This window comes from Centroberyx affinis, unplaced genomic scaffold (genome assembly GCF_046629955.1).
Source record: "Centroberyx affinis isolate AG114_WGS23_722 - 3 ecotype Tasmania unplaced genomic scaffold, CSIRO-AGI_Caff_v1 ptg000766l_1, whole genome shotgun sequence".
NCBI classification, from domain to species: Eukaryota; Metazoa; Chordata; class Actinopteri; order Beryciformes; family Berycidae; genus Centroberyx; species Centroberyx affinis.
The window spans coordinates 81,649-103,008 of NW_027279376.1; the positions used below are offsets into that span (position 1 = coordinate 81,649).

Genomic DNA, 21,360 nt, shown 5'->3' on the forward strand with positions numbered 1-21,360 from the left:
GTTCCTTTCTTTCTTCCTTATTTTCTCTCCTTCTCTCTGTCCAATATGTTTGAATTGCCTCATCTTGGCCTGTGGTTGAACTGGACCCAAAACGACACAGTAAAACTCTCAGTAAAACTTAAACCAATGCTGGAGTGGCACTCAGAATTTATAATGCAGTAGGTTATGTCAGATGCAATTGCCAGATGCCTGCAATTGTGTCACTGAGTGTTCAATATTTGAGCTCATTAAGGTGCCCTACCCACTGTGTATGAGATAATGACCCACAAGGCAAACATACTGTATGTAGGCTACATGTTGTTTGGGTTATTAAAACCACACCCTTTAAATGTAATACAATGTGCCACCAATTGAAAAATGTATTCTCACGTCCTTGCATCACCCGAATTGAAGTTCCTCCTTTCTGTCCTTTTCTCAACAGGAAGTGGCCAGCACTTTGACGTTGTGACCTGTTGACTTGGCAGTGATGCAGTTTTCTCAGGACGCCTGCTCTCAGATGGATTAAGAGGTTAGCTCCCCATCCCACTGCCAACCCTGCTCATCCACTATTCATTACATAGTTCAACACTGCCTCTATTGTCTTTTTATCGGCCATTCAAACTCCAGATCTGGCCAAAGCCATGCATTTTGTGAGATGATATAGGTGCTGATGGAAAGATGACTTTCTATTCATTCAACAGAGAATGAATACATAGTGACCGCAGCAAGTGATATGCCTTTGTTTGAAATCGACAATAAAATATCCTACTGGCGACGGCAAACGGTTGAGACGTGATGACAGATTCACTGAATCATTTCAATGACTATTCACAATTCTATAACCCAGTTCTGGGAAACCTGATCAGACTGGTTTGGGCTTACCTGCAGGCACATGGAAACAGATCCAAGATTGCTGCTGAATATTTCAACAGGGCCTAGCCCAAAAGCAGCTGATAGCAACCACAGGCTTAGAGAGGTTTGGCTAAGGTTTCAACCTATGGAAGCCTACGTCACTAACCTAATTGTGAAAATACAGTTCAGAAGTACAATTCAGCATCTTCAACTGACCAATGTGTTTGAGAAATGTGCTTCACTCTATGCCGAGGTTAGTAGCCAGCTGCCACAATGGTTATACACCAACCAGCTTTTCAGTTCCACGCACTTTGATGTTGGCAAAAGGCAGTGGTTTTCTTTGACTGAAACAACAACCTGCATAATATATTGATTAATCAGCAGGGACCATTTGAGTAGCTGGCTCAGGCAGTAGGAACTGTTTGCACTGTGGTGTCTGTACAAAAGGAAAGCAGTGGGTGGAGGGAGGAGGAGCTGTTCATTATGTGCAAAAAAGATAAGTTATTAATGTATTGACCTCAAACCTTGGCTGTCTTTCATGCGTAATGCCTGTGTGTGTGCGGCTTATTCAAACTTACAAAAAGTTGGCCACTGCAAAAGCCTGTTGCAGTTCCAGTAGAGTTAATGCCAAAAACTACCTTGCAGCAACAACAAGCCTATTGTCTGTGTATGCTGACTCCAGGTGAACACGGCAGCCATACGACCAGGATTTTCCTATCTGGATGCAGCCAGTTAGGATGAACCCAGTGACCCCACTTCCCTGCCAGTCTCCCTAGTGTCAAGCCTAATAGATTGGAATACACACAATGCCTTAGCCATCATGATGACCAGAATAGCAACAGACGTTGCCCATAATAGTTAGATGTCCACTGTTGAAGAATGAATGGAATTTTCTCTGGCTTTATTCAGCTCAACTTGTAATACGTGTGCAGCCTATTTTATAATCACTTCAATGTGTGAAGGGACCGTTGGTGCGGTGGGAGTGTATGTGCATGCTTATGAAAGCGTGACACAGATGCGAGTCAGCGCTAAAGCAGCCAGTAGCCTATCTTGCCAATTTTCCAGTCTCATCCAATAGCTCTGCTCAAATAGGAGACTGTCATGTACATGCCTCACCAGACTACTGAAGCCAATATCCAGGGATATTCAGGAATGTAATTGTGTATTGATGCATGGGGGTTTGTTAAAGCTGCACTAGTCAAGTTTATAGTTTATTTTATTTAAAAATATACCCATCTTGAGGTGTCCTGGTGGCTCAGTGGTCTAAGGCATGTACCATGTCTTGACTCCGGCATGTCATCCCCCTCTCTCCCTATGTTTCCTTGTGTCTTTGGTGTCTAGATAGTCGCCCTGTTTGCACTATTGACGCATGTGGATGTGAAAAGAACTGGAGCCAGAGAGGGGCTTTTATGTACTAATGTAAATAGGTAGAACCTGGCTCTGAACCTAGCTGTGGCTCCTACCTCCAGAGGCGGCCAACACATTTTTTACTTGGGTAAATGGAGACACTGAGACGGCACAGTGCTACTCATCCTCAGCCTGTGGGTGTGTCTTTGTCTGTGGAGCAGGAAGTCATTTGGACAAATGGTCTGTTATTGACCAGTCACTTCACCCACCACCTCGGCTCGCCAGACACTTTGATCTCTGTATTGTAAAGTCAGCCATCCTCTGTGTGGGAATGAAGGGAGAGCAGCTGAGGTTTTAGATTGATATAAGCTTTTATATTTTCAGCAGCCTGTAGCTACTTTCTATACTGTTTACTTTCCTTCAAAGTTTAATATTCCTGTGAAACGCATACCTTATTTCATAGCTCTTTAATTCCCAGTCCTTCCTGTCTTTGTATCTTTTCAAATGTTCGTTCTTTGACTCGACTTATCTTCTCCATCACCCTGCTTTATGCCTTCCCTGTCTGTTTTCCTATCCCTCTCTCGTGTGTGTGTGTGTCCTTGTGATCTCCTGCCTGAGTAGCTTTTGCATACTGTACCTACTTCCTGGTGCTGGAGTCAATGAGACTGCTTCACTAAAACGTAATTTTTTTTTTCTTTTCTTACTCCAGCTCTCTCAATCATTCACATGCCTTGACTGTGGTAAAGTGCAGTGTGTACACACGCACACACACACTCAGATGCCTATAGTGTGTCTGTGTATAGTTCTGACCCACTCTTTTTGTTCTCTGCTTGAGGTCATTCAGCTTCCCGCTGCACTCCTCTATCAAAACACCAGGCCACGTCAAAACAAGGCAGCCCAGCGGCAAGCAGCAGCAGCCTTCAGTGTGGGCGGGTGGGTGGGTGTTGTTGAATCTATTATGAATGTGGTGAGTGTGCATTTTTGCACAGTGAAAGCTCCAGCATGTTTTTCTTGCTCAAGTTCATTTGGGCAAGTTGTATTCCTGTAAGGTATGTGGAATTCAGCATAAGACACCCCTAAGACTGAGGAGCGCAAGCATGTGGAGAGGAATGTTGCTCTGCATGTGTTAGGAGGGGGCAGCAAGTGAGGAGGGCTTTCTTGTCTCCCAGGGGAGAAAGATGAGAGGGAGAGAAGCACGGATAGATAGGCAGAGAGAGGGGGATGGTGGCAGAGCCGAGGAAAGACGTAAAGGAACATGGCTGCAAGAGGGGGGTTAAGTACTTTGTCATAACTGAGCTTATCGTATTAACAACAGGATCCTTATCTTTACATCGAATCATCACATAGAATCTTTCTACTGTTCCCTCATTGCCTATTTTTTGGCTTCAAATCCCTAATATGGGTGTTTTGAGTTGGTAAAAATACAACTTCAATGTGTGTCTTGCTGGACAGATGGTGTTTGTCTTATTACACCTCCAGATCTCTCCTCTTGCTCCATAACCCGCTGTTCTTTACCTTTTCCTCTTTCTGTAGCCTTTTTCAGTGACAACAACTAGCTTGGTAGCAACCATAATAATTGGCGTTCACAGTGTGGTGCTGTGGAAACCAACAAAATCACATGCCAGATTTTTTGCTTGGAGGCAAAATTTATACACTGTTACGTTTGACTGCAAAAAAAGAGAGGCTAACTAAAGGGCTGCCTCTGTCTCATCTTTCACACTTCTCTTCTCTGTGCTTGGTCTGCTGTCCTCTGTCCAATGCAGTGGAGAAAAGTGGAAATGAGCTGGTAATCTGCAAATGTGGGAGACCCGTGTGTGTGTGCCCACGCTTCTTTCTTGCAGTTCTCACTTCTCTGGAAGCGCAGAATGAGTGTGCATCCATGAGAGAGTGGGTCGTTTTGTAATGTTTGGGAAAGACTTTCACCGCGCTCCTCACTGGGCCCTCCCCTTCTCCCTCCCTCTGTCTTTTCCTTCTCTTCCCTCCCTCCCTCCCTCCAGCGGCTGTTTTCCTGTCTTAGCTGGGAACTGGAGCCAGGCTGTTTTCCCCATCCCCGCGTCACAAGCAGGAACTCGCCGACTTACCGACATACACAAACACACAAACGCACACACTCTTTTTGTCTATCTCTGCCCTGTTCCACCCTCGTCTGGCTGTTGACTGTGTTCTGACCCTGTTTTGGACTATAGGCTGAGGAGGGAGTCTTTCCACTCCTCCACTTGGTTGCTGTGTTTGTGTTCACATTGCTGTGTGAGAGCTGCCTGACTGTCTGGAGAGCTGCTTTCATGGTAAGACGTCTCTCTTCCCCTCTCACAGGCCACTTCTGTCTCTCGACCTTGTTTGTGCTTCTTTCTGTCAGTCTGTGACACTCTTTCTCAGGCTTTCCCTTCTCTTTTCTGGTAAGACTGTTATGCCACGGCAACGATTCCCAAAGTCTGTTTGACTGTGCGCTACAGCTTTCTCAGCTTGTCTGCATGTCCTGGAAAAGTCTTAAAATGTCTTAGATCGTATTATCTAAGCTCAAGGCTTTAACATGTCTCGAATATAATTAAATCTAGCATTTCTAGTCTTTAATTCCGTGTTAGAGGTCTTAAAAAGTTTGTGGTTTCTTGGTGCTCTGTTTTTCCAGTTAGAAATAAGCCCAGTCAGGCAGGCTCATGTCTTCGTAGATCTACAGTTGTTTTTGTTCGCACGTTTATTTCAGTTGTGAAATTGGTACTATATATCATTCTAAATGGCATAAAAAATGTGCGCCTGTTTTCCACAGCTGCTTAATTCAGAGAAATTCAGCTTCCCTGTCAGCTTGGTGCACTGTTAACTTGAGTTATATTTTCCCATGTTAGAGTCTGCATGTTAAGGGGAAGAATTGTTTGGCCACTGCTCCAGCCAGCCACCCTGTCCTCCCCAGCATGGCTGTAGCCGGCCTCGGCCATTCAGTGTAATGTTTCACTCTGGGTGGCTGACTGGCTGGAGAGTGAGACATGATTAGAGAGGCTCTGTATTGTGTTTCACTGCTTCTATGCTAGGCCAGTTCAATCCTGACTCATAATTACACTTGGCATGACCTGGGAGTCCTGAGTTGAGTATCTTAAAGTCATATTTGACTGGTGAGATCAAGTGTGCTTATGTGTGAGTGCTAGCATAGGTCTGTGTTTTGAGCTCAAAAGTAATTTTATTCCTTATTACTACCCAAGAGCAGTAATTGGTTACATTACTTGTATTATTGTTCTGTTACAGTCCAGAAATTGGCTTTTGGATCCTCCCATATGTTAAAAAATTGGGATAGCTTAATTGACACTTCTGTCAATGATCAGGGAAACCAAATAGCATTGATGCCCAATGCTCTTGCCATCCTTTTACTAGATACAATCAAAGTAGTGGGAATACTTCCACACAGAGAAAATACATTTTTCTGCCATTTCTCATCTAAGCTAGCTGGGTGTGAGAGGATGACTAATTATGAAAAAAAGAATCGGGGTGGGGATGGAATATAGTTTTTGGCTAATTCAGTCAGACATTTGGAGGTGGTGAAAACAAACAGAACATATTTTTTGATTAGCAAATGGGCTACTACTGTATTATTGAAATTGAAATATTTTGTTACACTACTCATTACTGGGAAAAGTAATAGCATTACTGTAACGTGTAACTGAATAATTAATTACCACCCAACAGCTAACACCCGAGCACAACTATCATCACATCCTCACAATAGCTCACATGCCATGTTGTTACAACCATCCCCAAATTCCCGCCTTCTATCTGTAATTTGCCTATTGTGTAACATTGTACAATTCAAACCCTGATATATCTATCTGCTTTCCCCCTCCCTCATCATCCTCCCACATATCACTGTGTTTCTCTTATGGCTCAATATAGTCAATCCTACGGGGGATCCTGGCTCTATCGATCCCCGCTGGCAGCCAATGAGCCGGTGCTCAGACAACACAACAATGTCTTGTGCCTGGGAATCCATTTACAACAGGCCCTGCAATCTCTGGACAGTAGCCTCTATGGAAGACGGCAGGGGTGGGAGGAGAGAGTAGAGGATGGAAAGAAGAAAACAGGGCACAAGATGGATTATAGAGATGGATTGAGCGGAGGAAGGTTGGGTTGGGTTGGGTTGGGGGTTGGGGGGGGGGGGGGGGGGGGTGAAAAGATGATCTGAGTTGGAGAAAGAAGGGATGGAGGTAGTGAAAGGTGACTAAGGGAGTAGTGGGAAGAAGCGAAGGTAGGTTGAGCAAGTTAATTTAAGACCATGGAAAATGCAACCGAAATCTGAAAACACCCAGAGAGAGCAAGTGCAAAGGCCACACCGTGTCTTGTTTGAATACATATGAGTTTATTGCCTTTGCATCTACAAGCTATCTGTCTGCCTAATTTTTTTCATCCCCTAGCTAGTAAGCTAGCCTATCAGTTTGTCATTGACTGAGGGAGAAGTTGTGTATACATGCGTACATGCTCATGCCCATGTCGTCATTGTCCCCAGCTGATGTTCCATCACCGGCACACAGATAAGAGTGTGTGTGTGAGAGTGGGTGAGACTTCAAAGCCCTTTCGTCACCAGTCTGTACTTGTGTGGCCTCAAGCCATGTGTGTGTGTGTGGCCTTGTGTCGGGACTAGCAGTGCATGTTTGATATGCTAACAATGATCGTCACGCTACCAGCGGCCTTCCTCATGTCACTGCCTCCCTCGCTCAAGATAACAAGTTTACGCTCTGGATTCTGGTGAAGTCGCATCTCAAACAGTCTCAACTTCTCTTTGCACCCCATCTCACCTACTCCCAGAGGAGGAGAAAACCACTGGGGAGGAATCATGATCTCCTCTCCACTTTAAGGAGGGTGGAAATGAAAATGGAATGAGAAAAATGGGTAGTAGAGATTGCTATTGGTTTGTAGTAGGGATGGGAGAGTTTAACTGACTAGTGTATTTTGACGTCGACAAGCACGACACTTGCATTTTAACGACTAGTCATTTAAACTAAAATCAGTGCCTGTTTGGCTCATCAGTTGCTACATATAAAAATATAATTTCATATTAAAGTGATATTTATGTAACTTTCAATTAAATGTTATGGTTATATTCATCATAAACATGATTAAAAATACAAACAGTATTTGTCTCTTGGTGAAGCTACGGTGCAAGATGAACTGGAGCGCTTCACAAACAAGCAATCCGATGTTGATTTCAACTAACTGGGGCATTTTATGCAAATTTTTCATCTTTAAATTGAGCAAATATTTTGTAGTGTTTACTAATCATTTTTAACTGGATATATATTCAGAGCAGACCTGGTGTCAGTTTGTGCGTAAATGTCAAAGCGAAGAAAAGGTGGGTTAAAATAACCCGGTTCTGACCCAGCCCACCACCAAGGAGAAAAGCCCAACCTGACCCAGTATGTGTTTGGTATAAATTAAAGCCAGGGAATAGCCGGAGCAATACCATGATAACCACCTCACACCACAATAAGAATTCCATCACTTGTGCGTAAGATTGCGTGGAAGCTGCAGGAATCGGGGAGAACCTGCCGTCTACTTGAGATGAGAGAGAACCGCACATAATCAAAGCTAGGTTGATGGATCAATTCAAGCAGGCAAAACTACAATATTAACGGAAACATCTTTTAATCTACCGGACGTATAAATGGCCTAGTTTTTGTGTAAGTGTAAGAAATTATATCGCACAATAATCATTCGCATAAAGTTTATTGCTGCATGAGATCCAGTGGTTCCTACGGATCCCCCTCCCACAGTGTAAATATAGTGTGCCGGGTAAAAGGTGGATAAAGAAGCTTGTGGAAATTGAATGATTAATTCTCTCCCGGCTCTGCTACAACATTTTTAGCCAGGTCAGCTAAGCAAAGACGGCATAAGATGGCAAAATATGGGCTAAAAGTATTAATGATAAGCCTATACCGTTACTAAGCCATAAGTTAGTTTCCATGTTTGTTTGGGTTTTTTTGAGCATATAGGCCTACACTCAGTGTTCTAAATGCAAAACATGTTTAATCAAAATTCAGATTGGGAGCATGTGAGTGCGTATAAATGTTTGTGTGCGGGTGAATAAACAGTGAAATAGATCTCAAATTCAGAATCAATATCAGTTTGACCTCATTGTTTTTTTTAGTTTTTTTTTTAAGATGAGCAGTCGATTATACAACTTTTTGTTTAAATGGCATTATTATTAAAGGCAATTCCCATTCCTAGTTTTTAGCTGATGTTGTCAATATGTTCTTTGTCTAATTGAGCGTTTTCTCCTCTGGACAATCACTTGCATTGAATTTTAACTTGAAGAGGTGTCATTTCAGTTTTACTGACAGTCATGAGCATGAATGAGCTTTATCAAGGCCCCGCCATCATCCAACACTCATCTGCTCTGTCCACTTTTCTCTCCTCTCTCATCAGTTGTCTTCTCTCTCCTCTCCTTCATCTTCCTCCTTTAGTTCTCCTTGCCTGTCATCTTGCTCACTGACACTCCTCATCAACCCTGGCCTTCTTCAAGCCAGCTTTTGCTCTGTCCTTTCGCTAACCTTTAATGTTAAATCAGTCTCCTTCTCTTCTGCCTTTCTTCCTCTCCGCTCTCCCCCTCCTCTATCGCTTCTCCTCTAGTCTCTCCCATATACGGTGAAGGGGACAGAGAGTCTGACTGATTGGAGCTGTGTAAACACCAGATGGTTTGTGTACATCAGTGTCCTGCGTGGACACATGCATGTGCGCGCACACACACAAGGGCACACGTGCGTTAATAGGTGTATAGTCAGACTGTCATGCTTTGATAGATGCACAACAGCAGATTGACTGACTCACACAAATTCAGAAGTGTGTGTGATTCTCCAGGCCTGGCTGCGGTGTTTGGACTACACATATTGCTGTATGTCACTGACATGTATTTGAGATAAATTGGTCACTCTGTATCTGGGAGGCTTAGACACCATTGAATTCTTCTCCTCATCACGCTTTCCCTCTCTCCCTTCCTGATCCCCGTGAATCAACCCTCTCTCTAGCTCGTCATCTAATTGTTTGACCCATTGTTTCCCCGCTGGGGGTTATCACATGAGGAATTGCCAATCAAATCTTTGTGTGTGAGAGCAAGCACTCTAAGGGCTTATGTGTGTCTTGTATGTATACACACACCCACACATTCACACATGTTGACAGAGTGGCCCAGAGCCACTGTGATTACAGTCTCATTGTCCTCGACTACATTATGCCTTGTGATAAATAGTCCCCTCATTCTCTCCGAAATGGCTCCATGCGTCATTTCTGGTAGAATAAATTAATGAATATGGAAATGGCGAGGTTGTAGCTTTTTATGTCGTAGCCGTGAGAGACGGTGCTCTGCAGATGAGACTGGCGTATGCGTTTGTCAGCAAGTGTGCGCATGGAGAGTAGTCAATCCTGTATGTTTGTATCAAAGTAGTGGCTGCCCCTTCATCGCTCTGTCCTCTACATTTTTCTTTATCGCTGTCATCCCCTTTCCCCTTTCCCATCTGCAACACAAGTGTATGCATTACTTTGTGAGGTGTAAACAGAAACTGGAAGCACTCTGGAACCATAACTTGTTGGAAAATAATCTGTTTGTCTGCTCTCCAATGTGATCACAAATAGAAATGATTTGCTACCTCTGCCTTTCACAAACAAGAAAACATGCCGTTTGTCACATCACTGGAATCTCATTTGCCATGAGTGAGCACCATGCAATATCTCCAGAACTGATAGGGCGTCTCCAAAATCTGTTTAGAAAGAAACGTTCTGACTTGTTGCATGGTGCCCTTACATGGTGAGCTCACTCTATAGGATTGCACAATTTATCAAATCGAAATTTCCATGTGAACATGAGCGATTTCTAAACCGCACTCAGCTGTGATTTTTTTTTTAAATTTTATTTTATTTATTTTTTTTGCTCAAATGTTTACTTACCCCACCCACCCACTCCCCTCCCCTCCGCCATGTGTGTCCGTCCCAGGCCTCCCTTGGCGGGTCAGTACCAGTTACTGTTCTGTTCTCTGCTCTTTCCCTGGAAGAACCATGTGGAGTCTTTTCCTGACAAACTGAACAGGAGGGAGCGGGAAAGAGGGAGGGCGGGGGGTTGCATAAAGGATAGAGGGTGATGGAGGGAGGGAGAAGAGCAGTGTCGGTACATGAGATTTAGAACAGCTGCTCTTGACAAGGTCATACAGGGGAAACTGGTGTGTTCATGGGGGGTGGGTGGGGCGGCTTATGGGAAATTGGGGCAGCAGTCGCCGGGGGTTTGCGGTCTGATTGCAGTGCCAGCTCATAAAGTGTACATGTTATGCTAACTGTTTTATTACAGCATGTTGGTTTGCTTGGCGAGGCAGGCATTGGCTGAAAAGAGGGAGTGTGTGTTGCCAGACCGTGCTCACAGGAAGTCAGGGGGCAAGGTCCTGTTAAACTTTCCTGTGTCTGTGTGAGTATTTCATTACTGGAGGGTTTCTCATAAAATCTGTATTACCTAAAAAGCACAAGTGAAATCACACAGCCCTAAATACTCTATCAGCTTCAGTTCTTTGTGGGTTACATTATAATGCACTGTGTGTGTGAGAGAGAAAGAGAGCAGGGAGTACATGTTAGTCATTTCTATAGCGGGTGTTGGTGAGTCTGCTCTTCTTGGCTTGTTGGCTGTCTGGAAAATGTGTAAATGCGCGGTAGAGAGCCAACAAACATTTCTAGGCTGTTGCAGCCTCCTTTTGTTTAGTGCATAGTTTTCACAGTACTTTCACCTCATCCAATGACAAAAAAACACATATGCACGCACAGGGAGAAACACAAGTGTGTGTACATAACACACACTGGTGCTGCCTTCAGGGGCCTGTGTGGCTGGTAACTGAGGAGGTAAAAAGAAGAGTGCATTCTGTGCCTTCAGAAGTGAAGAGTTCATCCTCCCTTTTTCCTTCCACTCTCATCTTCCTCTTCTCTGGAGCACTGACTGGAAGCTAGCGCAGTGACTGCCTGGGGTTGATTGGTACAATGGTTCTGTCTCTTTGTCTCTGCCCGTTTCCCAGTATTTGTGTCACTATTTGATATTTTGTTATTTTGAGGGTAGGAAGCCTCTTGCTGCCTCTTGCACTTGTTGTGTGAGCTGTGTGAAGTATTGTAAACTTTTTCACTGAATGTTCACTGAATGTATGCAGATGGTTTCTGGCTGTTTATGGCCAAATTCACATTGTGAATTGCAGTAAAACCACAATGAGTTTGTTTTTTGTTTTTCATACCATTAAAAACAAAATGTAAACTTTGAGTGGTTTTAGCACATTAATACAGACTTCAAACACAGGGTCAGAAATTGCAGCGGTGTTGAAAAAAATTCTTGAAACAACGGTCACCAACTTTTGGCTGCGAGTTGCCTGGTTGATTGACGCGTAGATGGTTATCTTGGTATCAATCAAAAGTTAACCCAATTATGACTAAGATGACTTGAAATACATTCAGAAATACTGCAATTTGCAGTATTTATTGCAAGAAGACCTAACAAAATTTTTGTGTCAGGATGCCCTAGTGGTTAGTGAGGTCGTCCCCTAATAAGAGAGCCTAAGTTTGATCCTCCGTGCAGCCATACCTGCTGAAGTATCCTTGAGCAAGACACTAACTTAATCCCTCCTTGCTCCGTAGAGTCAGAAATCAAGTCTATGAAATAAACAGATTTTGCTGAATAATGGTTTATTTCCTCTAATTGCTGTGTGCTGTCTGACTGCACCAGTCACTCCTGGTTAATTAGTGTGTATGGTTCAGTGAGCAGAAAATGTTGGCTGTACATACATTTGATAAATATTGTTTTTCTTTGTGTTTCAGGAGCGTGGTTCAGCCCTGGCAGAAGAGTGTGTGTGTTTGACAGCGTCTTTCCACCTGGGACTCCCTGTGTTGCCATTGCGCCCATGAGGTAACGTCGGGACCTACCCCCCCTCATCACCACCCTTGGTCCACCCCTTTCCCTCCCCTCCGTCCCTCCCTCCCTTGGACCCGCCCAGCCATGGGCCAGAAGATCTCGGGCAGTATCAAGTCAGTGGACGTACGTGGCGAGCCCTCGTACCGGCCGGTGCGCCGCGAGCTGCGGGGCCCGGACTTCTGTCGACCCCCCAGGCTGGACTTGCTGCTGGATATGCCGTCGGCCAGCCCTGAGGCCCAGCTCCGCCACGCATGGAACCCCGACGACCGCTCCCTCAACGTCTTCGTCAAGGAAGACGACAAGCTGACCTTCCACCGACACCCTGTGGCCCAGAGCACAGACTGCATCCGTGGCAGGGTAGGCTACACCCGAGGTCTCCACGTCTGGAGGGTTCACTGGCCGGCCAGACAGAGAGGTACCCACGCCGTGGTGGGCGTGGCCACTGCCGAAGCCCTCTTACACTCGGTGGGCTACACGGCCCTGGTGGGTTCGGACTCAGAGTCCTGGGGCTGGGACCTTGGCCGGAACAGACTCTACCACGACGGCAAAAACCGACCCGCTTCCACCCCGGCGCCCACATACCCCTGTTTCCTAGAGGCGGACGAGTCATTTGTACTTCCAGACTCTCTGACTGTGATACTGGATATGGACGAGGGCACACTGAGCTTCATGGTGGACGGACAGTATCTGGGAGTTGCTTTTAGAGGGCTAAAGGGCAAGAGGCTGTACCCCATCGTCAGCGCTGTGTGGGGGCACTGTGAAGTTTCTATCCGTTACGTCAATGGATTAGATCGTAAGTACCTCACATGCACCTCACAGAGAAATTTAGAAACCCAGTCAGCATTGGAGACATTGTCATGTTTGATAGGCTGCATTAGAAGGGAATTGTCTAAATTGTGAAAAGGGTTGTTGTTTTTATCTTCTTGTCAGTGTCACATAAAGCAGGTCAACATCTTGCTTTTTTTTTAGCTCATCCCTCTGTTGTATGGGTGGGCACATATCATCAGTGACATTGTGATGTTTGACAGGCTGAATTAGGAGGGTGTTATGTTTAAAGTTTAGTTTGCTTCATATTTCTTTCCCCATATCTTGCATTCTTTTATAGTGTTTTGTGCATACCACCAACACCTGCTGTTGCCTCCCACTGTTTGTGTGCTGCCACAGTGTTCAATATTAGAGCTGCATGATTTATCAAAAAATATTAAATTGCAACATTCAGTTCAGCAATTTCCAAATTGAAAGAGATTGCATTTTTTTTCCTAGAGGGAAATAAGTCTCAGACAGCCTCCTAAACAAGGCATTCTTGTGCTCTGCAGAATCCCTTGCTTACAAATCACGTAGCATGTCAGAAAATCTTTCATTTTATTCAAACTCAGCAAATCCTAAGCATTGGCGTCCTTCACTTGGGAGGAGGGGGGTGGGGGGTGGGGGGGTGGAGGGAGTTGAACATTCAAGTGCTGAAAAATAAATTATATAGAAAAAGCTATATCCATGTGTATTGCAGTATTCGCAAAAAAATACATGCAATGCAATATGACTTGTTTATGAATATTGCCCTCCTCCCTCCCCATTTCTGGCTGTCCATATTTCCCCAATGAACTCATCATCTTGGGGATTGCAGCCTAATCCCTGTTGAAGTTTGGCATACTCCCTCGTCAACAGAACCCTTCATGCAGCTCTGTGAGATAGATTCATCCACCGCTCTCGGCCTGTTGCCTCGATACCAAATATAGTATATCATTTGCTGATCCCTAATGCGGCTCGATTTACCATAAACGCAGACGCACACATATTGAGTTTCTTTTATAGAGTAATAACGGTGTCATATCACATGGGAATGACTCGCACAGCCTTCTCTCCACCCAATCATTCTCCAAATATGAAGTCTAGTGCCGGTGTAGCGCTGCTGTTAGTGTTTAGATGTGTCTTTCCGTAAATGTGGGGAGGCGGATGTGGTGTGTATATTTTCACAGTACAGAGATGTTATGTTTAGGGGTAAAACGTGGAGTAGGCCTGTATTTAGAAGTGATGAGGCAAGACACTGTAGGCCCATGGGGAGATTTCTGCTGAATCGACGCAGCTTCCAGCGACAGAACCCCACGGTGGGACCAGCAGGGAGGAATAGACGCAGGAATCAAGATTGAAGGAAAGATGAGTGGATTCAGTCACCAGTTATGGGGCTTCAGACATGGCCAGTTGTGTGTGTGTGTGTGTGTGTGTGTGTCCAGTTTGCTTGACAAAGTGCTATTGTATTGGAGAGAGGCAGAGAGAGAACAGCCTGGATCAGGTGGCCGAGATTGACTCATCTAGACAGCAATCTACGAAACCCCAAACCTTTCCACGAAGACATACACTCCTACACTCGCTTTACAGACTGTCCGGATTGGTTTTCTTTAGTATTGTGTGTAACATGGAGGTTTCACTGCAAGCAGGCCTGTCCTTATGTAGGATTTTTCATGGACGTAGGCCTGCGGATTAAAGACTCTACACATCTGTTGAGGTGATGGTGTGGCTAATTCCAGACTGCTTACAGCTGGTCTTGGCTCTTAGTAAATGGATAGGATTTAGATTTAAGACAAGTTTGAGGATAAAGCATGACTTGCAGATTTGTCAGTTAGCATCTGTTTCCTTCCCGTGTGTGTGATGGAGAGCGTGGAGGATGAATATGCAGTGTGTGTTTCTCTCTTTCTTCTGCTCTGCACTGATCTATAAAAAGCCCACAGTGAGAGGGGCTGCCGCTTTGTTTACCCATAGGAAGCAGCTTAAACATGCTCTCTTCCTTCTATTCCTAGTCTGCTTCCCTCCGTGACTCTTTGCCTCAAGTCTTGATACAGTCTTCGTCAAGCTCTTTCACGCACTCATTACAGCTTTCCTTATTTTTCTCTCTAACCCACTGATGTACCAGGAATATCTGTTGCAGTGCTGTCCTGAAGTTACCTTAAAGATGTGTATCTGACAGTCATCAGACACCTTTTCTTTTTTCTTCCTTCCTGTCCACCCCACGTCCTATCTGTTAAATATTATCGTTCCTACTGGTAGAGTCATCACATTCATGACTACCTCTCAGATTGTAAAATAGCCCCCCCTCCTGTCCTCCCTCCCTCTCTAGCCTACATGTTACACAAAGACCCAAAGCAGGGCCGGGGCGTTCCGACAGTCAGGCATGAACGCCATGTCCATGGCTGCAAGCCAGGTGTGTGTGTGTGTGTGTGTGTGTGTGTGTGTTGGCGGACACGAGCCAGTAGAGGAGGAATTCTGGAGGATGTCCCAGTGTGCCTCTGAGCTCAGCGTCTGGCCTCGTATAGTGGGGAGTGTCAGGGAGCGTGTGTGTTTAGGCAGTCTTAATGATGTAGAATGGCCTATTTTCATGCTTTATGAAAACATGGTTAGGGCTGCAACTAACTAATTCTTTTCATTATCCATGTATCAATTTGTCTATAAAATGTAAAAAATAACAACAAAAATGCCCATTACAGGTTACCAGAGCTTTTGCCTTAAAACTGCTTAGCCTGACCAGCAGCCAAAAAAACCCAAACTATTAATTTTATGCTGATAATCTTAGCATCTGTGTAGCTGTAACTAGCAAATGTTTGGTATTTGTACTTGACAAATGACTAAAACGATTGATCGATTAGATCGATTATCAAAATTATAATTGATTGATTGTCTGTCAATCGATTTCAGCTCTAAACACGGTATAGCACACTTGTCTTGATTATGGAGGCTTCCTCAAAATTTCCGGATAGATAACAGTATTTGGCAGTACCCTCCGATGAATACACATTTTGGAAGTAGCCTTCCATTCATCTATTTATCAGATAGATGGATTGATGGAGGGTTACTGGCAAGTCATTAACACCAAGCATGACAGTGATACCCAGTTTTGTACATTAGCAGAGATACAATGAGTATTGGGTTCTTCCTCTGAATCCAATAGGAAGAAGAGCCAAGAAATCTTCTCTGACAAAAATGTATGCCATCAGTATAGTTATCTGTTCTTTTTTTAAATGCATTTATGCCCATGAATTCTGAAATAACACAAGTTATGGCTTCCATACAGCCAAAACCACCATTGTTTACAATTCTGCTACATTGCATCTCACTGAGAAGGGCTGAGCTATACACAGTAGCCTACACACAGTCACACTTCAAGATGCATCAGTATGAAAATTACGGCAGTGTTATCTTTGGAGAAATTAAACATTAGGCTAGCCTATTTCCACATTAATTTCTGTAAGCTGTGATTCGTCAGACTTCAGCCTGATGGGACAGACTTCAATGAATAATGCATGTTGACTTATTTTGTCTTGCTGTGTCTACATCGTGCAGACAGCTGCTTCAGTTGAGCACATTTGAGAGACATGAAAATGACCCTAGTGTTACCAGATCATATGTATGAATCACACATACCGTGCTGTGCTGGAGGATGAGCGTACTAGAGCGTACACACCCTTCATAAATGACTGTGTCCAATCCTGTATCTCACTAAAGCCACTGTGTTGTTGTCTGTGACCAAACATGAAATGAATGATGGACACAAGGCAGCTGGTTCATTCACTGAGTTACTTGGTTTGTGTTATTATATAGAGCAAGGGTAACTGCACTAAGTAAAATTTAGGTTAGCCCCCACTCCCCCACCCCACCCCCACTTATTCCCTTGTAAAATGTGTCTGTATTCTTTTATTTCGGTACACTTGTAGCCATTCCCATAGGCTAAATGAAGTCTGAGAAGTACATGTGTTTGATTTGTCTCTGTTTTTGCTAGACTAATGAAGCTTGGAGATGGCAGTCGGAGAACAGAGTTGGCTAATGGAAATGGCTAATGGTGCTAACTTATGAGCCAGAACTCTCTTCTATCTCTCATTTTTCCCTTTGTCTCATTGTAGACATTATAGAGACATTATAGATATTATATATTAATCAATATGATATTCATATCGTCTCTACTCATCCACTCAACGTCTGCCTATTATATACGATGTATATGAAATCAATTCAGTTTGGATGCCGTAAATGTTCAAAGAGCATTTAGGATGCATTCTAGCAGAATGCACATGGGATGTCAGTGTATGATACATGGCATATTGCCGTAATGATGCATAATCTACATGTAACATGGAAAAAAATGGAAGCATCAGTATGCGTGCTTGGAGATAGCAGTGGTCCCCTATTCCCAGAGCTAGCTTTCCTTGCTTCCTCTTATAGCTACTCGGTTAGGATTCACTTCTTATTCACTCTATGGCTTTTTGGTCTTTCACTTGTTTTTTTTTATAGTCTTTTCACATTCCTTTCTTCTCTGCCCCCTCCTGCTTAGATTCCTTTATTCTTCCTCTTACTCCCTGGGAGGCGTGAAGAGATAAGTGTCCTTATACTTTTCTCTCCGTTCTGTTTGAATTGTCCCTTAACACCCTGCGTTAATGCAATTCTCTGATCCTTCCTCTCTTTTACTGAACACTTTACTCCTCTGGCTCTGTCCCCCAGACATTTGACAGCCAGCCCCTCTGAGATGCGGCGCTTATCGATTTTTATACCTCTGACTTGCTAAAGTCTGTAAGTACAAAACAATGGGGTCGTTCGATCCCGCTCTCCTCCTCCTTCTATTCTTAGAAAGCCGTGTTTCTTTCTGCCACAAGAAGACTTATGACACCACAGAGGCCCTGGCCAGGCTACTAGCAGCAAGCTGAGCCAAACTCATTTACACCTGAACAAGGCGGACCAGAGGAGAGGAAGTGTTTCACACACTCTGCCAACATGCTTGCCGTCCCCTTTTGCAAATGAGCCCCATTTCACACCTCTCATTGTTTCATCTCCGCCTTCCCCCCTCCCTTCTCTACTGTCTTTCTCCTGCTTTCCACCTGATCCTATTCAGCACTAATCCTTTCTTTCAGTGTTTACACACCTAATTGTGGTAGCAAGTTGCTGTGGAAACGGTTAAGCTGGCTTTGTGTGGCGGACAGGGATAGGGGGGCGGTAAACTGTTGGCTGGGCAGCTTGTGCACTAGTTTGTTTGCTTAGGGCTTGCCATATACAGAGGGGATGTCTTTCTTCTGTCTGTCTGCAGCCCAGACCTGGCTGCTAGCAATATTTGAAGCAGAGATGCAAGCTGTAGCCTAACTTGAGGTCAGACATCACAAAACTGGGGTTAGACCACTTGCAGCCATATTGGGCCGATATTGGCCTTTGACTAAAAAATTGGATATCGTCAGTATCGTCCACCTTTTATGATGGATATGATGCAGTTTGTTTCACTACATATTTTATTCTATAATTGATCAATATTACACTGCTTGTCTATGGGAAGACCTGAATTGACTGTAATGCAACATTTTGATTGGACTTGGAACAAGTTTGCATGATTATGTAGTGCCTGAAATTCATTTTTCAAAATTGGGGGGAATTCCCCCCTTAAATGCTTCACATAGGGGGGATCTATACACTTTGGGGGGGGGGGGGGGCGGGGGGGGCGGGGGGGTAATACTTGTGAGCTTAACTACACGTCTTACACTATCCTATTATATAAAAGGCGCAGCACCGTACATTTTACAAATCGAGCAGCTCATTTCACCGTTAAGTTCGAGCCACGGATATATTCTGAGCCAGTTAGCCTGAAACTTGTCTTTGGACTGCTACTTCTTAGTAATGTTACCGTTACCTGTCTGAGGATCCGGAGGATTAACGTTGTTAACGTTGACATCACTGGTACTGCCGTTTGCGCTAGTCCTTTCGGGGTCGGGTGTTTTTTTCTGAGCGGGTTCCTCTTTTTTTTCATTCTGAATGAAATCACCCCGAAGGAAGATTGCCACGCAAGTGTTTACATGAGTGCTAAATGTAACGATTGCATTAAGATGTGCGTTTACATGCTCCACAGTATGTAATCAGAATAAAAGTTGCTGACATGCGCAAAACACCGAATCCAGAACATGGGCTTACGTTTTTAAATGATGGACCTGCGTCGGTTATTTCTTTACTGCTGTTCTTTCTGATGAAGCAACAGTTTTATCAAAACATGCGACTCCATAAGTGTCAGAAAAAGACGTTTTGTTTTGCCCCCGCAATGATTGGGTCCATTTGTAATTTTCACTGCTGTAAACCGAAACTGTCCCGGAGAGGCGGAGTCAGGACTTGATATAAAAACGGGCTGCGCCGCCTACATCAAGCCCGAGCGCCGCTCTTGTAGAGAGAGGGAGAGAGAGCGCGCCAAGTGTGTTGTCAGCGGAAGTCGGTCCGTCTGATGCAGCGCTTCCGGCCAGTCGTCCCGCATTCCGCACTGTTCCGCACCGGAGCAAACGTTGGCTGAACATTATTAGACATCACTGTAAATGTGTGCGGGAATCGATGAAATTATGCGCAATACCCGCAATCCCGGACTGAAATTCAGTCCCTGTTATGATAATGATAATTATGATCATCATCATCATCCTGGGTTTTAATGGGGAGTTTTAGTTTCTTGTGGCCCCATGGCCCAAGAGTGTATGACCCAAATGTTTTAATGTCCCATGGTCTAAATGATGTTTCACAGGCCTTTCCACCCTTTCAAGAATAAAATTCTGGTGAAAACACTGAATACTAATACTTATTTTTTGAAATGAAGATGGTCAAATTTAAGAATATGGAATATCAGCAAAAATATCTACTATTGGTAGCTTCAGTCACATAAATATCTGTATCAGACTTTAAAACCCATGTCGAACACTAACACAAACAAATTTCTCCCTGGCTTGTTTACTATTCATGATTCATCATTAACTCAGGCAATGAGTGTTTGTGTTCGACAGTGTTTGACAGGGCTCGACAGTAATGGTTGCCTGGTTGCCTTTGGCAACCAGCTTTGGGCCACTGTCAACCATTTCATGCTCTGGGTGTACCTGCTGGCAATCACATTTTCTCTGTAAAAACAAAATAAATCCTTGCTAAAAGAGAAAAACAGTTACTGTTGACTAGGGCTACATTGTGTTCATATGCAGGGAACTAATTTGTAACACTTGAAGATGTTTCTGTAGATACTTGGTTATTAACCAGCTAGCATGCTAGTTTGCTAGTATCGCTAGGGTGACTAGCAAATCATTTATCAAATCATTACGCACATAAATGTATCATCTAATCTTACCTCACGGCTGACTGCAAGCCACTTTGCATCTTTTTTGCTTATTTGTGTAGTCTGCTAAAGCAGCGTATTGGATGATGTGACACTGCCGCAATTAGAGACTCTGCTATGTCCGCTGTTTTCGTTCAACATACCCAAAGCAGCTTTTATACTGGCCGGCCATGGGATTTTGGAGGTCAAAGTTCACCACATGTGAAGTCTGATGCCTGGTTGCCAGCCTGGCATTGTGTGCCTATAGTAAGTGTGTGTGTGTGAGATACTGTGTGTATCATTGCAGTCTAGTGTGAGTGTGGTCCTTGGCGTAATCAGGCCTGCTTAGCCTCCATTCCCAGAGCGGCGTGGCAGAGCACCGCAGGGAGCAATGGCCAAATTGACTGGAGTCTGTGCTTCTGTCTGGCCGTCACCGGCTTGTCGGTGCCAGGTAATAGGAAGTTGGATATTGGAGGAGGAGGAGGGAATTCGGATTGGCAGAGGGCTGGTTCACTGAGCAATTGGATTCAGCTCGGAGTGGACGATTCAATTTGGACACTGGCGTTTCCAATTAGGGAGAGAGCGATGGTTTGCCCTCCTACCTCCTCCCTCTGGTCACCTAGCTGTTCTGCTCCGGTTTTCTTTTTTTTATCTTGCGTATCGTTGCTCTCATTCTGTCCATCTCCAAATATATTCCTGTCTCATTTTTTTTTCTTTTGACCTGTCGCTGAACTACACTTCGGGACTGAAGATGTGTCTGCAACTTAAGCGCTGTATATGCAGACGCACACCACGGTCATCTTAACTAGGTCAGACAGCTTCGACACAGTTGTATCTGAATCTATTAGATAAGCCTGGTTTGGAGTCACCAACCTTAACCGTACGTCTGTTACCGTGGCATACATTTCACAGAACGAGTGATTGGGGGGAGGGTTGAAGGGATAATAAATTGGAACGTGAGTGCCAATAAGACAGACCTTTCATAGCCCTCATTTTTAAGTATGACATAAGTGGGTTGCGTTTCCATCATGTTGAGCAGACGTGCATGCAGTACCACACACACAATCACACACATACACGCACTTTCATTGGCATACCTGCTTCTTCCACTCGCTGTGTGAAGTCATTTGGAGGGGGGTGTGTGCGTCACCAGCAGCCTATTACCTGTCCCACCTCAGTGAGAGCAGACTAACTGGCGCACCGCTGT

General features: G+C 44.4%; 1 protein-coding gene across 3 annotated transcripts in view; it reads left to right on the forward strand.

Annotated features, from left to right (window-relative positions):
- LOC139644649 (SPRY domain-containing SOCS box protein 4-like) overlaps positions 1-21,360 on the forward strand; it is a 42,657-nt gene that overhangs the window by 14,405 nt on the left and 6,892 nt on the right. The window contains exons 2-4 of one of the 3 annotated variants that reach the window (XM_071520093.1): positions 422-508; positions 4,365-4,463; positions 11,986-12,872. In XM_071520093.1, coding sequence (XP_071376194.1) covers positions 12,164-12,872 — 709 coding nt within the window. In that variant the 5' untranslated portion in view covers positions 422-508; positions 4,365-4,463; positions 11,986-12,163. The remainder of the gene's footprint in view (positions 1-421; positions 509-4,364; positions 4,464-11,985; positions 12,873-21,360) is intronic. The other 2 variants (XM_071520092.1, XM_071520094.1) reach the window with 2 other exon arrangements.